This window comes from Rhagoletis pomonella, unplaced genomic scaffold (genome assembly GCF_013731165.1).
Source record: "Rhagoletis pomonella isolate Grant_MI unplaced genomic scaffold, Rhpom_1.0 Rhpom_scaffold_01758, whole genome shotgun sequence".
Classification (NCBI taxonomy): domain Eukaryota; kingdom Metazoa; phylum Arthropoda; class Insecta; order Diptera; family Tephritidae; genus Rhagoletis; species Rhagoletis pomonella.
In genome coordinates this window covers 1-17,129 of record NW_023460312.1, presented here as the reverse complement: position 1 = coordinate 17,129, position 17,129 = coordinate 1, and the positions used below count along the sequence as shown (strand labels likewise).

Below are 17,129 nucleotides of genomic sequence, written 5' to 3'. Positions count from 1 at the left end.
GCCAATCTTAATTTACGCATAAATTAAGTACAAACTAAGTAATTTCGCCTTGTAAAGTCTCTCAGTAAATTAAGTTGAAAGTACGTAGTTTATCTTAAAACAAGAACCAAATCACGAACAAATCAGTGTCGGTTCTAATTTTATCGATAATAATCGAAAAAAGTATTGTCCCACTGATATGTCATTGTGTTTGGACGTTTTTGTTTTTAACAATCGCGCGTGGTAGTTTGTAAAATATTTCCAGAAGCTTTCTCTTTTGATCACTCATCTAAAATCTAAAAAATTACCACAAACAACTCAGAATATAAAAATACACGCAATTACTCACATTCGCGATCTCTTTAGGTTAAATAAACAATAACACAGGGTTGCTACAAAGCTGTCAAGAAAAATAAAGAATCGCGTGTATGAACGCACTTAATTTAGTGAGGTATTTTAAACGAAACTAAGTATTTTATGTTGGTAATGTGAACATAGTTTAACGTCAATAAATGCTCAACCTAAACAAAAATATGTAGCTCCTCATTTTAGCTACTATTAGTATTATTTAGCTCTTTTTTCGACCGTTTTAGCTCCAAACGAAAGTCTTTGGTTCTTTAAATAGGAAGCAACGAAATTGCAATTGAAACGACGCATGTGTACTCGTCCCTTTTCTTCACACCCCCTCTCTTTCACATGCGAGCAGAATTGAGTTGAATTAATTACTTGAACTGTGTAAAAGCAGTCTTAGAACGGACTGTGTACATTGCACACAAAAGTCGATGCATCAAATACAAATGTATCGAGTTCTCGATGTATAGCGGAAACATCGGTTTTATTATGGGTTTTATTGGATACATCGAATAGCATTGATGTTTTTTTTTGCTTTCCTACTTCTAGTAAGGTTTAAGTAAACAGTTGTATTCCTTGTTCGTATAAGACAATTAGGATATGTTTTCAAGCTCAATGACAACACAAAGGCTTAAATTTGTTGAGTGGCTTTATACATATAGTAAATGCATGTATAATGTAAAGGGCAACATAAATGTCTATAAAATTTGCAAACCGAAAAGGACTACGACTAAAGGAGCGATATGTAGCCCAAATCTAATGACTAAATGTAATACCAAAGAACCAATAACCGATTTTGAAGAAACTGCAAATTTTAAATTCAAAACTCTGTTATATGATGAAAATTCCGACAATGTCCTAGCCGAAATCAACTCTTGCGAAGATAAGAACAAAGTAATTAATATTATTTTCGTTTTATGACGGCAATATATAATTTGCATTATATCGTGAAATTTTCTTTCAGTTGTCGGAGTTAATAAAAACATCACATCATAAATTAAATCATAAACATTTTATACAGTGCATTCTAGTTCTCAAAGACCTTTGCCGAAGTATTCAATACGATTCTGAAGACAAATTACTAGAAAATATTTTACATGGGTTGAAACCTCATGTAAAAGCGATGAATATAGCGGAACAAAGCTGTTGTTACCTTTATTTACGCAAATTTGAGATACCAAACGAAAATACCGTTGTTAGTCAGCTGCTGGGCAATGCTTTGGAAAAAATTGCGACTACACCAGATAATCCAATTGCTTTACCTGCATTATCTCGCCTGGCAGTAGGTATTAATACTGGAAATGACTTCCACGTACCGTCAGTCTGTAATCACTTCATTCCTCATGTAATGTCTCATATTCAACAATGCAAAAACGAGGACGATTTACGTTTGATTTCAGTTTGTCTAATAAATCTGCAGCCTTTGATTACAATTGATATTTTAGAAACATTTAAGGCGAAGATAGATGATGTACTAAAAAATTTTACAATCGGTGCGGAGAATCAAAGGACTGTATTAAGATTGCTACATTTGTTGAATCATCCAGCATGGTCCCAACAAAACGGGCGTGTTATTCGCAATCTGTTATTACTATTGCAACCGAATTTATCAAAGTTAAGTATCTCGGACCTTAAAACCACCAGTACAATTTTCGGTTATCATTTGGAGCCTGCAGCTTTAGTTGCCCCACTAAGTTCATTGATGAAGGATTTAATTCATTATCAGCATAAAACTGATCTAATCGCTGCATATATGCCATTTTTAGAACCACATCAACGGGAACCTACAGTAGATGTTTTTAAACATTCGATCTCTACTTCAGAACGTTTTCCAAGTCTTTATGATGATGGGGACTTCTTTCAAATAATTCGTGCTTTAAAGATATCTGATGCAAGTATATGTGATGCTTACTGGTCTAATGTGCTAACCTCAGTCAAAAGCATTGGCCACAAGGAATCCGATTTACGATTTTTAAAACACTGTCATCGGTACATGCATTTTAATAACAACTTAGGTGGTACATATCGTTTCATACCGCTAGAACGGCGATTGTGTCAATTGGCTATGGAAGCAATTGAAAACGATATAGCTGCCCGATTGCCCTATAAATTTGCACGTTTAGCCTCTTTTGTGCTAGCATATGGTCATACTCCTTTTGGCTGGAAGAAGTTTCCCAATGTACTACTTTCTAAAATCATATCCATGTCCTCTCAGTTCAGTGTAAAGGATTGCTTCTATCTAAGCCGAGGCATACATATTGCTTTGGAATTACGGTAATGCTTTTTGCTTAACTATTTAATTAAAAAATAAATAAAAGTATCGAATTATTTTTAGATTTCGTAATACTACTTCGTCGTTGCTAGTGATGCAACTCGCCACTTTAGATAGTGTTCTAACAGACTGTGTTGCGAGACATCTAGAAAATAATTCTTTGTCAATATTTGATTTAAATACTATAGTAAGAACCCTTGGATATAGAAAGTGTACGCTATTAGATACAACTTTTATGTGGATATTAATGATTATCTATTTTATACTTCATATTGCAGCTTTCAAAAATAAAACGATATACTATGAAGCATTGGATCGGTACAAACAACTAGATTATAAAGAAATCAACTCACGCACGATAAGAGAAATGGCTTTTAACTTCAACGCTGCAAATTGTTCTGTACCCATTGCTCTGGAGGCAATGTTTAGGTATATTGAACATCATCATGAAGTTGTCATTGGAGATACTGTGGAAAAGGTTTTAACTTGTGCATATAATCTCGGGTATGCGCCCCAATCTAACACAGCGCTTTATAATGCGGCTCTGGTTTTGAAACGGTAATCAATATTTTACTCTTAAAATAAGCTTCAGTTTACAGCAATTCAAAGTATAATTTTAAATCATTTAAGTAGCCGCCGCTGTGGTTTAGTGGTTAGCAGTGCGTGCTGCCACTCTGCAGGGCCCGTATTCACGCGCTGGTCAAAGCAACATTCAAAATATATTGCAAAATGTTTTTTTTTTCTTAACAGCGCACGCCTCCGGCAGGCAATGGTAAACCTCCGAGTGTATTTCTGCATGAAAACAGCTTCTCATAAAATTACAATTGCCGTTCGGAGTCGGCGTAAAACTGTAGGTTCTTCCCTTTTATGTGACGACATTAAGGCGCACGCCATAAATCGGAAGAGAAGCTCGGCCAAACACTAGCAGGATGTATAAGCGCCAATCTGTTATTATTAGTTGCGTTCTCTAACTCGCAAGAAGTTGCAAGAATTTACAGGAATTTACCAGAAAGCGATCCCGTATTCGGTTCTCTGGCTTCTTTTGCTTTTTGACAGTTTTACAAGTTTAAACCCAGAAAAGTTGGGGAACGCAACTATTATTAAGTTTCGGTCCTGGCAATAGAAGAATTATAATCGCAATGATGAATTTTAAATCTGTTTTAAGCATTGCATAAAGCCGATGCAACCTTCGGTAAAAGGAATGAATTATTAAATCAGTCAGATCTATGTGCATCAAATTATGTGCTATGAAATAATTCAGTAAATTTACAATAATTCGAAAACGTCTGGACAGTATTACAAACCAGGGACCGTAACGGTTATGCTAGTTATCAAAAAAGTTAAAAAATAATCGTTATTTTCTTTCTCTTTCTTTTCGGTCAAAAATAAAAGTTAACACTTGACTTTTATTTTTTCCGTCAAATAAGAGCAGATGAGCTCAAGCAACGACTGTTGACAACTGGCATTGCTTGAGCTAATCTGCTCATTTGCCAGACTGCCAGGCAAAATATACCACTAATATTATTATTATTATTATTATTATTATTATTATTATTGCAACATATTTTACAAATGAATTTGTAAAATACTACATGGTGCGGGCGACGAGGCCATTATGCACCGGTGTTAGTTTAAGTAGTTATGTTTCGTCTAACAAGTTGTGGCTGTATAGCATTTTTTTGATTACGGCGATGTTGTCTTTTTTGGAGCAGTCTAATAACTCCCGTATTTGTTGGTGACTCTTAGAGATGGGACAGTGCAACACGATGTGTTCAACAGTCAACGTTGTCAGGCAGGATGTGCAGGAAAGTGGTTCGCGTTTAGTGTGCAGGTGTTTGGTTGAGAAGAGTGTTGTCCCCAGTCTGATTCTGGAGAGCGTTATGCAGTCCTGCCGGGAAAGATCACTGTCGTAGTTTGGTCTTCTGGGCAGATTGTTGTGCTTTTGGAGACACGAGTTTGAGCTACGCCAGACATTTAAATTGTTTTCTAAAGCTTTAGCTGAATAGCAAGTAGTTATTATTGAGTGTAAACATGGGCATTCATATACTAGTGGGAGAGTCAGCGCTTCCTTTGCTGCTTGGTCGGCGGCTACATTGCCTGGTATTCCCGTGTGTCCTGGTACCCAAAGGATTTTTGTTGGGTTTTTTAGTTGACTCAAATTCAGCATATTGTACTGCTAGCTAGAGCTTTGGTTGCACCTAGGCTATCTGAACATATAAGTGTTTTACGATTTTGCTTTGCTGCGTATTCGATGGCCCACTGGATGGCACTCAGTTCTGCGTGAAATATTCCGGCGTGTGGTGGCAGTATACTTTGTTTCACAACGGAGAAGTTGTTTCCCCCCATTTTTTTGACCACTGCATAGGATGTTGCTCCGTCTTGAAAGGAACCATCTACATATAATATAATTTCGGGTGAAAATGTTGCAAATGTTATTCGGCAAAGTAGATGCAAATATTCTGCAGCACAGGTGTTGTTTTTGGTGTGACTGCTGAGTTGGGTGTCAATTTGTAACCATTGGTTGTAATCACTTTGCGGTTGTTGTGGCTTTTCCGGAATAGGCAGTTTCAAGTCGAGCAATAATTTAATAGTGTTTTTAATGCTACACAAGTTACAGCTAGAAATTTCATTTTTAGATACATTTATGTGTTTCCAATAAAGCTCATGTAGGCTTGCTTGTGTTGATGTAATTGCTTTGGCCGCCAGTTTCACGGCGCTTTTATAACGCGTGTCTTGGAAGTCTTGATAACGTGCTTCAACTCTAAGGGCATCCAAGGGAGTTGGAGGAAGGGCGCCAATAGCTGACCTGAAGCATTTGTTGACGGCGGTGTTGATTTTCCTTACATTATTGGCGGATGTCCATCCATAGATTGTAATGCAATGTTGTAATATGCCATTTGTTAGGGATTGGCATATGTTGAGGGCTGTTTCTAAATGTGGACCTTTTTTACGAGAGCAGATAAGTTTCATGAGATTGTTAACTTTGTTGAGTTTGTTCACAACGTACTTCGATTGTTCATTCCATAGTAACGTTTTCGTAAATACAACCCCAAGAATTCTAATACTATTTTTGATCTGGATGTTGTTCCCTCTCAACTTTAAGGTGGTCACTGCACATTTCTGTTTACGGCACACGTGTAAGGCTTCAAGTTTGCTAATTGGCACTATTTCGCCCCTGCTTTTCGCCCAAATGTTGATTTTATGGTCCAAGGACTCAATGTGGTTTCCAACCTCCCCTTGTGGGCCTGAAGATATTGTCAAAATGTTATCCGCGTAGATTCCGAGAAAGTCTAATCCTTCAGATTTTTTGAGCTCAACAGCGAGCGAGTTTGTGTAGACATTATATAGAACAACGGAGAGTGGTGAACCTTGCGGTAGCCCGTTTTCCAGGGCGCGTTTATGGGAAAGGTAGCCGTCTATCCGTGTTGTAATTAGTCGGTTGGATAGAAAGGATGAAATTACTTGCAGTAGTGTTTTCGGAATGCCCCATTCGTGAAGCTGTTTGATAACAAAAGTATCAATTACGCGATCGAAAGCCTTCTCTAGGTCCTCAGACAAAACGATACTATGCTTTTTGTTGGCCATGTTTTCTTTTAACTTGCTTTCCAGTTGATGGCAAAGAGTGTGCACGCCGCGTTGGGTTAAAAAGGCGTGCTGTTCTGTACATATTTTATTTTGCAGACAGGTCGTTAATCGTTTTGCGATTATTTTCTCAAAGATTTTGGAAATGACGGGTAGAAGTGATATGGGTCGATAGCCTTCTACGCTATTGGGGCTTTTTCCAGGTTTTGGGATGGGTATTAAAGTAGCGTGTTTCCAGTCGTGTGGCACCGTACCGGTTACTAGAATTTTGTTGTATAATCGACATAAGCGCTTTTGGAGATTGGGTGAGATATTTCTCAACATTGAGTAGGTTATTTTATCCATTCCGGGGCTGGACCCTTTGGCACTCTTTAGGACTAGATGAAGTTCGAATGCTGTAATGTCTTTGATACTGTCTGTTAAGCTAGGCTTCTGGTCGGTTAAATTAGCAATTTTAAAATTGGTTTTTTCTGTAATTAATTTTGGGGAGAATTTGCTGTTGGAGCTAACTTGACTCCAGTTGTCTGCTAGTTTGTTAGCAATATCTACAGGATGGGTAAGGACAGTGGATTCCAGCATTATATTTGGAAAGTTTTCAGTATTACCAGCTCTCAAATTATTTACCTTTTTCCATAGCACTCTGATGTCCATGTCGGGGTTTAGCGAGTTGAGGAAGTTGCTCCAACATTTCTTTTTGGACTCTTTGCAAGTCCATTTAACTTTGGCGCATATTTGCCTATAACTGGAGCAGTTGGACTCGTTTCTATTACGTTTAAAGCGATTCCATGCTAGATTTTTTTCTTGAATGAGCTTGGCAATATCTGAGTTAAACCATATTGGATTGCATCGCTGTGGCGGCTGCCTGTTATGAGGAATTGACTCATTAGCTTATCTTCGGATAACACGTTTGATTTGGGCTGCTTCCCTGTTTATGTTGTTGGATTCCTCGTAATCGTAGCAGTACCGATCGGTCTTACTTTCGAACAAATTCCAATTAGCTTTTTTGTGTATAAACTTCGGATTGAGACGTTTGCAATGTCTCTCTATGCGATTATATATGAAAATTGGAAAGTGATCGCTGGCTACTGGTTGGGGTAGGCATTTCCAGGTGAGGGTGGCCGCTAGATCCGCAGAGGCCATAGAGACGTTGACCGTTGTGAGTGTGCCCTTTGTTGTGAGCAATGTGGGCGATCCGTCATTCAATATAACGAGGCTTCTGTCATCAGAGAAATTTTCCCAGATTATGCCGCTGCGTGATGTGTGTTTGGAGCCCCATAGAGTGTTTTGTGAGTTGAGGTCCCCGATGATCAAGTGATGCCCTATGCTGTACTTAGGGATATCATTGATCATCTGCGGAGTAAGATAAACGTCACATTCTTTATATGCGTTAGTTATATGAAGTTGTGCGTTCCCGTTTATGGTTACAGTATGAAATAACAAATTGTTGCTCGATGTTTCGTGATTTTGCACGTTAATAGTTTGCTTAACTAGGATCGCTACACCAGATTTGGCGTATGAATAATCTTTGTTGTGACTATATATTGTATCTTGGTAGGTGCAGCATGTTTATATTTTGGTCAACTATATGTGTTTCTTGTAGAACAATGATGTCGGGATTATGGTTGGCGACTAGGGTTTCGAGCGCGAATTTATCATTTATATAGCCCTGAATATTCCATTGGAGTATGTTTATATTTAACAGAAAGTTCATAAATATTTAACTTAGAAAAAATTGGAATTAAGTTGTGGTTTGAGTTAGTTGTTTATCTTCGTGTGTCTGTGTGGCTGGCATTGTTTGTTTGAGTGTTTTTGGCGTAATTAAGACATTGAAATCGGGGAATCTGTTGTATAGCTGAGAGAGTGGTGAGATATTCGCGAGTGTGTCTGTATGTGTCGGTGTTAGTGGAGTGCACATGTCCATGACTTCTGCGTCGTGATCGACGTCTGCAAATGAGTTGTTGGATTTAATTGAACTATGGCAGTTTGGTGTTGTTGCTAATGTTGATTGGTATTGACTGTCGTTTGTAGTTGACTGCGTTGAGCTAACTGTGGTGGTTTTTGTTATGCTGCTTTTTGGTTGAGTGGGAACTGTACTGTTATTTGGCTTTGTTGAGGTATTTAAAGATTTATTGTTGCTCATATTTTGGGAGTATTTGTTGTAGTTAGAGACTGTGTTTGCATCTTTTTGTTGGGGTTGAGGCGGTAAGTTTGATTGTTGTTTAGTAGAGTTAGGATTTGAGTAGTTCTCTTGTGGGATTTGGGCAGCTGAGCTGCTATTTATGTTGTTTTTTTCTGTTTTCGAACGAACTTCGTGTGAAACTGTGAGTGAACTGGCATAGGATTGAGTAGGGATTGTGTTGAATGTGTTGTTTCTGTAGAATTGTTTGGCTTCACGCATGGAACATTTCTGTTGTATTTTTATTTTTAGTATATCTTTCTGCTGCTTATACTTCGGACATTCTCTGGAGTAAGAGGGATGGTTGGCTGAACAATTTGCGCATTGCGTGCGCTTGCAAACTTCTGGGTCGTGAGGGGGGAGATTGCAATTGGCACAATTTGGCGCGTTATTGCAGTGTTTAGCTGTGTGGCCGAGCAGTTGGCAAGATTTGCACCTCATGGGGTTGGGGATATATTCTCTTACTTTGGGAGAATACCATGATACGTCAATTTGGTCTGGTAGTTTGTGGGTGTCGAATGACAAAAGCACTACACCACTAGGTACATAGGCGCCGTTGACATATTTTTTGAATTTATAGACGTCGATAACGTTTTGATTGTTTAGTTCTTTAATTATTTCTTCCTCTGGTATATTATTCAAACAAGGAGCGAAAATAGTGCCTTTTACGGTATTTAGATTGATATTTAGTTGACATGAAATTGGGCATACACCAGGTAGCTCTTTAGTGCGGACAAACCGATCCGCTATCAATTTGGATTTCACTAGCACTAGTAGGTTACCGTCTCTTGTTGGCTGTATTTTAATTATCTCTTTGCTTATCGCATGCAAAGCTCTGTTAACTACAAAGCAAGAGTAATCTGACAACGGTTTCGATTGTTCACTTGCCGACACAGTTAAGAATTTTGGTGATTGCTCTACCACTGGTGTTAAAGCCGGATATTCGAGTTTATCTCATATTCTACGTTTTTTCACTTTTAGGCTAGGGGATAACAGAGCAAACCTATTGGGCCCCAAGTTTGGAGGCCCGGGGGCCATGGTCCCGTAGTAAAAAGTTGGTTATAGTTATTAAATGTTTAACAGATTGAATCAAATGTATTAGTGAAGAATTTGGGGGGAAGGAAGCAGAACACGTAAACGCGCACTGATATGTATAGTAAATTGTCTCCGAGCTTAATAACCGAAAAAAAACCGACTTCAACTCCCATATAAAAAATATATATATATATATATATATATCTCATGATCCACTGATCGGATCTCAACCAGATTAGTATGGGACCACCTCTGAGACACTACCTTTCCGATGCAAAAAGAATTATCGAAATCGGTTGACGTGGTCCAAAGTTATGCGGTAACATACATAAAAAAAAAAAAAAAAAAATATTCCGACGAACTGATAACGTCCTCCTATTTTGAAAGTCGGTTAAAAAGTGCACATCCTTTCAACTGCAGTTTTCTATCTTCTCTAAATATATTGAGTTTCTTTAATTTGAGCTTTAAATTATTCACCTACTAGCTTATACCCGCGGGTTTCACCCCACGTTTTTATATGTACAAATATGAAAAATAATTTAATGATGTTATATTTTATTTCGGTGCCCATTTCGTTATAGCTCGTTATATTTAAGCGAGTAAAGGTTATGAAATTATAAAATCTCATGTGCTCTCTAGGCATACGAAAGATATCAATCACTCTAAGTTTACCTTAAAATGGTTCCAGTGATACGACGCGTGAACGTGTAACCTTCTTGGAGGTGCCACGCCGGGTTCTAATATTTCCAACCAGGGTTGTTGCGAATATTCGCATTCGCATTCGCAACTGCGGAGCTTCCGCATTAATTTTAACATTCGCATTCGCTTTCGCATTCGCAATAATCAATGCGGAGCTTTTGCGAATGCGAATATTTTGCAAGTGGACCGATAAAACGTATATATGGCAAAAAAATTACATATTGTAGCCAATATTTTGGTCGTAGGAGTATTTGTGTAACAAAACTGGTCAAATGTCATATTTATCAACTTTGATAAAAATGTCTTTAAAATATTATTTCTTAAGCTATATAACCGAGCTATCAATGGGCAGCCATAAAAGTTCCCACTTCTACTTGACCTTTGACGAACGTCAAAGAGAACATAGTCCTTTTAATAATATAATTTTTCTGTGCTTTAAATATCTGCTTTGGTTTCTTTCTTTATTATGATTTTTTTTGGACCAATCTTAAAAAAAAACTATACAAAAGAAGAAAGTGTACACTGTAATTCTTAACAAAATTTTCGTGATTTGCTTTTGATGTTATAGGCGGCATACACGGTGCGTCTGACTCGTGAGTCGGTTTGGATGTGTTTGTGAAAATAAATATGTGTTAGTTACACCAACATGACTCCCGGCATGACTCTGAATGATTCAACAGTGTGTAGTCGAAGGCGAGTCAACACGTACACAAATGATTCGAAAGTCAGACGTACCGCGTATGCCACCTATTACATTTATTCGTTTGAATAATTTAAAATGAGGCTCTTTGGGGATTTTTTTTTTAGCAAAATTTTAAAACCAGTAGTTTTGTTTACTTGTGGGATAATATTTTTTTCATAGGGATATACATTGGATCCTTGGCTAAAAACTTCTGTGGTAAAACTGTCTTTTTTGCTATTTAAAGTCAAAGAGTAAAAGCATAAAAACACGGCAGCGTTGATCTGGATCAACTCGGGAATTAACTGCAGTTGATCCGGATTAAGTCCGAGTAAGCTTTTAAGCTTTTAGCTCCTTCAATAAGGACTTCCAGTAGAAATGATCAACGTCTAACTACAAAGAGAATCGATGCTCAAATAATTAAAAAGCTATAGGTCTGACCTTTAATTAGATAAGAATTACGAAACTATTTGTTATTCAAATGCTTATAAGAAAACGGGGTGCTTTAAAAAAAAAAATAACAATATTCTGATCCGATTCGGCTGGCAGCCACGACTTTGAAAACAGAATTTTGTTCAAAAATAATAACACAGGTTTACAAAAAAAAAAGCTTATGCATATTAAACCAAACCTATATATCCCTATGTTATTCGACACGCTGAATGCGAATCCGAAGTCCGTTAGTCTCCACCACGTCAGGTTCGTGGTCAGTTGAAGGTCAAGTAGGGAAAAATTCATTGAATAAACCTGAAAACTCATATACATAAGGTTTTACATTCGCTGAACCCGAATCCAAGGTCCGTTAACCTCCATAATGTCAGCTTCGAGGTCATTTGAAGGTCAAATAGGACATAAAATGTATTCAATAAAATAAAATAAAAATAAAAATAAAATTGTTTTTGTTGTCACTGAAACCGAGTATGGAAGTCCCTTGATTCCTCAAGGTCATCTGGAGGTCATGCCCAGGTCATCCCAAGGTCAAATTCCGATGAATTTTATTGAATTTTCAGGTTTATTCAATGAATTTTTCCCTACTTGACCTTCAAATGACCACGAACCTGACGTGATGGAGGCTAACGGACTTCGGATTCGCATTCAGCATGTCGAATAACATAGGGATATATAGGTTTGGTTTAATATGCACACACTTTTTTTTTTTTTGTAAACCTGTGTAATCTATTTTCCATATCCATCTATTTAGCTCGCTATAAGCACAAATTTTTCAAAGCAGTCGCAGAAGAAAGTATTAAAAATGAATTACAAAAACTAAAATCGAAAAGTGCTCTAAAGTTACAGGTTCTCCAAATTCTGAAACAACATGAAATATGTATCTGGTTTGGCTTGTAAGCGCTGTTTAAACAACGATCTCGCCATTATGCTAGATTCTAATTGTTTTTTAAAAATACTTGACATCCGCATTCGCATTCGCATCCGCGGATGTTAGCTGTTAGATATTCGCATCCGCATTCCACATCCGCAACAGCCCTGTTTCCAACTAAAATTTAGTAAATTGGCCTTGATAAAATACCACTTCTCCTTACTGTGGAAAATGCTTCATGAGAGCTTTAGATTATAAGGTCGAACTCGGCTCTCCCTTTTCCACTAAATGAAATTTTTTTTGTCAGCACTTATAAAATAAATCTCCATAACAAATTTAAAATATTTCCAGAGATTTTCTATTCTTCCAGAGATATGTATTAAGAAATTTTTAGTATGTATGGGAGGCGACATGCCTTTTTTAATAACTCACATTTTTTCCATGAGCAATTGATACATTTTGCATACACAACTCCATACCAGTATTCTTCCACAAACACTTCCAGGGATATGTTACAAGAAAAAGTAAATTTGTACTGGAAGTGCCAAGCCCCTTTTTCTTATAACCCTAATCTTCTTCCATGAATTTACAATTGATTTTACATACCCCAGCACCAAGTCCCAGTACTCTACCATGAACACCTCTTGAGATATGCGGTATAAAACAGTAAATTTGTACGGGAGGTACCATGCCCCCTTTTCGAATAACGCAAATTTTTCTCCATGAGTATGGAATTAATTTTGTATACACATCTCGGTGCCAAGTTCCAGTCCTCTGCAATAAACACCTCCAGAGATATGCAGCCTAGAAAAATCTATTTGCATGGGAGTTGCCACACCGCCTTTTCCAATAACTCACATATTCCTCCATGAGTATGGTATTCGTTTCACATACATACATATATATGTATTTCCATACCAAGCTTGAGCACTTTAACCCAAACATTTGAAGAGATATGCAATATGAAACTTTCAGTCAGTAACGTCAAAAACGTAAATTTTTCTCCGTGAATATGAATATGATTTCACACAGTGTTGGCAAAATGTTAATCTGATTAACCTTCAAAAACTAACGATTAAAATGATAATAGCGTTTGACGATTAAAATTAATTAGTCGTAATCAACTGTACGATTAATGATTAAATTTTTTTAATCGTTAATTACTGGCTGCGATTACGATTAATTTATTTTAATCATTAATCGTTCATTCAATGAAAAATAAAATATGATAAAGTTGTCTAGTTTGTCTGAATTTGAAACCAAACACCTGGTATAGAAATTATTTTGTGTTTTATGCTTATAAAATGCACATAATACAAAAAATATAATTATTCTTATTAGTAATACATAAACTGGGAACTTTTACAAACCTAGTTTGTAAAACGTTTGTTGGTATAAATCTTAATGAAAATGCAAATTGCTCAGATTGATGAGGAGACCCGACTTAGCCATACCGGATTAACTTGCTTTGTGTAAACAGGAAAATTCCAGCATAAATTAATTAATCACCAAACCCACTTGATCAAATTAAGAGTTAATTATTAAAAATTAATTTTTTTAATCGCGGTTACGATTAGCTGTTTAGTCTGATTAAAATTAATCATGATTAACTGTAATCAGATTGAATTTAATCGAATTAACTAATTGATTAAAAAATCAATCGACTAATGCCAACATTGATTTCACATACATATCTCTATACCAAGTTCCAGTTCTCTCCCACAAATACTTCCAGAGATATGTATGTAATATGAAAATTCCAATTTGTATGGGAGGGGCCTTGAGTTATCGGACTTACTTTCAGTCTAAGACCATCCTTCCTAAATCCGTAGTAAGTGTACGTTCTGATCGGAAAACCGGTTAAGGAAGTAGCCTATTTTTCAATCCAGGTCATAAACCATCTTTGAGCAAAATTTCATTTTCAAACAGGTGGCAATTCTTAAAAAAGTAGCCTATTTTCCAGTCTAGGTCATAAGCTATCTGTGTGCAAACTTTCATGGAAATAGGTCATAAGCTATCTCTGTGCGAAATGTCATGCAAATCTGTTCAGTCGTTTCCGCGTATTAATTTAATTAAAACTTTTTTAACAGGTGGCAACTCTTCCAAAAAATTAGCCTATTTTGCTCTGTAGGTCATAAGCTATCTGCTTGCAGAATTTCATGCAAATCCGTTCAGACTTTTCCGCGTATTAATTTAATACAACTTTTTAACAGGTTGTAACTCTTAAAAAAGTAGCCTATTTTTCAACCTAGCTCATAAGCTATCTGTGTGAAAACTTCCATGCAAATCAGTTCACTCATTTCCGCGTATTAATTAAATTAAACATTTCTAACAAGTAGCAACTCTTAAAAAAAGTAGCCTACTTTCTAACCTAGGTCATAAGCTATCTGTGTGCAAAATTTCATGCATCCGTTTAGTCGTTTCCGCGTATTGATTTAATTAAACTTTTTTAACAGTTGGCAACTCTTCCAAAAAATTTGCCTATTTTCCACTGTAGATCATAAGCTATCTGCTTGCAAAGTTTCATGCAAATCCATTCAGTCGTTTCCGCGTATTAATTTAATGAAACTTTTTTAACAGGTGGCAACTCTTAAGAAAATAGCCTATCAACCAATCTGGCCCATAAGCTATCTGCGTACAAAATGTCATGCAAATCAGTGCAGTCGTTTCCGCGTGATGATTTCCCAAACATCCAAACATACAAACTTTCACATTTATAATATTTATATAAGAAAGATAAGATATGAGATTTACAGGAATGATTCGGAATTCAATTTAACAATTAATATCGCTGCCAAGTTCTGCTCCGACAAATTGTATCGCAAATCGCTAAGAATAAGCTTAGTGCTGAGAACGCGTGCTCTACACTGACTTGTGTCGGTGGCACTTGATGTATAAGACATGCCAGATCTCATAGTCGGGGAAATACATATGTATATATTTTTTACTCTCCCAGTAATCCATAAGGTCCGTATCAACATCAATGCGTTGCTCCTTATGGTGAATACCACTATTGTATTGTGAATATGTAAACTGCTATGAACAACAACTGCGAAACAACAAAAAAGTCAGATTTAACTTTTATAATGGACCGAAAAAATAAAAGTCAAGTTTTAACTTTTATATTTGACCGAAAAAATAAAAGTAAATTTTTAACTTTATTTTTGACCGAAAAAATAAAAGTCAAATTTTAACTTTTATATTTGACTGAAAAAATAAAAGTCAAGTTTTAACTTTTACTTTTGACTGAAAAACTATCAGTCAAAAAATAACGGCAATTGCTGACTTTTTTGAAAAAAATAAAAAAAAAGGAATCATATAGGATAAACATTCCTTGGCTAACAAGCATCACATTGCTATATACAAATGTTAAAAAGACCAATTCTTTCCGACTGATTTTTGAATTGAAATTTGTTACGTAGCAGCATGGTCGAGCCAGGCGAGGCGGCATGCAGGCATGCTTGCATCCCAAGCTAGCTCGTCGTCGGGGTGGGTCATTTCCGCCTGCCTTGCTGTTAGCTACATAATCAAAAAAAGTTAATCATGCCTGATAGTTTACTACGGGAGACAACAACAGGAAAGATAAATAACTTAAGAAAAACAGGGGAAAATAGAAATGAAGAAAAAGGTCCAGTCCCGTCCTGTCAGGTGGAGTCATCCCGCCCTTCTTCAACGCGGACTCCACGTGAGGCCTTGGGCGTCGTCGTGACTCCTCCTTTACTTTACGACGCCCCCTAAACCTGACATTAGTCCGTCTCTATAAGAATTAGTCGTCGTCTAGTCCATTGTCTTATATATACACCCCCCCGCCAAATACTTGTGCCTAACACACCATCTTAATCCCCGAAAGCTATTCAGAATTCTGTTTTCTCAATTCATTTTTTTTATTTTCTTAGCCTAAGGCACAATATTAAAATGCTCTTAACTCTAGCCCTAATAAGTATCGAAATTCATGTATGTATGTATGTACATTTGAATACGGAAATTTATCAAAAAGAAAGAAAAAGGAAACCTACCACCCTAATATACTAATAAATACAAATTCCACAATTATAGCGATTTATCAATGCAAACTACCCCCGCTAAACTTACTAACGACCTCTTTGTATTTGTTTGGGTCTGCCCTAGGGTCAGTTCAATAATGGTTATTGTAGCTCATTGGTTATAATGTTCTCCAAAACAAAAAAACTCCGAATAATTCCAATACCTCAAACGTAAATCAAAAGACAAAAAAAAATATTACCGCGGGATTAATGAAATCTTCAACTAGACATGCAAGTATATAAGTATGATTGGTATGTACGTAAATAATCACACATAAGTGCAAATATATGTGCATAGCAAGATAAAAAAATTTCTGTACTCACTTTTGGTCTCCAGCGATGGTGGTACCAACACCCTGTTAAGAACCTGTTTGGGGAGAATCTTTATATTTACATATATGTACCAATAGTCTTACATACATACATATGTACGTCTACAGCTAATTAACTGAGGTGTCAACCTATTTCCCTGCCGATAATGTTATCACTCGCTCGTGTTGCGGGGCACCGAGCGGGTCATAATATACGCGCGAAAAAGAAACACAAAATGCGGATCTACTATTAAAACAAGGCCTACAGAAAAACTAAATGGCAATAAAAGTGAACTTAGCTGTGAACTTAATCTAACATTCGGGTGTAAAAGGAACCCATTGCAAATAAGACTAAATAAAAACTTAAGTGAGGAAAATAAGGCAAAAAAAAAAGTAAAAAAAAAATTAAAAGAGCACGAAATCAAAAGGCTATGGAATTCAATATAGGAGCCTAGTGATGTTTAAATGCAAAAATCTATAGCTACTTAATGTAAACAAACCACCGAACTTCAACGAGAAATCCCAGGCTAATAATTACAGCGATAAAAAAAATCCATTGTTCGCGAGAAAAGCAATTACTAGCAAAATTAGCAAAATTAATAGTAAAATAAGCAAAACAACTAAACGGTATACAACAAAAAAACTTAACGCGGAATAGCCGAGCGAGGTAAAAAAAATCCAACC

The 17,129-nt window shown here is 36.6% G+C and overlaps 1 protein-coding gene across 2 annotated transcripts; it reads left to right on the top strand.

The window, feature by feature from the left end:
• Positions 1 to 816: 816 nt before the first annotated feature.
• LOC118752697 lies at positions 817 to 17,122 on the top strand. Of its 2 annotated transcripts, XM_036487575.1 has the most exons (5): positions 818 to 1,224; positions 1,295 to 2,604; positions 2,666 to 2,814; positions 2,881 to 3,160; positions 16,714 to 17,122. In XM_036487575.1, exons 1-5 carry the CDS (start codon positions 931 to 933, stop codon positions 16,730 to 16,732), a joined length of 2,052 nt encoding a protein of 683 aa, XP_036343468.1. In that variant the 5' UTR covers positions 818 to 930; the 3' UTR covers positions 16,733 to 17,122. The 2 variants fall into 2 exon arrangements, with proteins under 2 accessions (XP_036343469.1, XP_036343468.1); XM_036487576.1 differs by lacking the exon at positions 16,714 to 17,122 and having other exon boundaries at positions 817 to 1,224; positions 2,666 to 2,789; positions 2,881 to 3,026.
• The last annotated feature ends 7 nt before the right edge of the window (positions 17,123 to 17,129 follow it).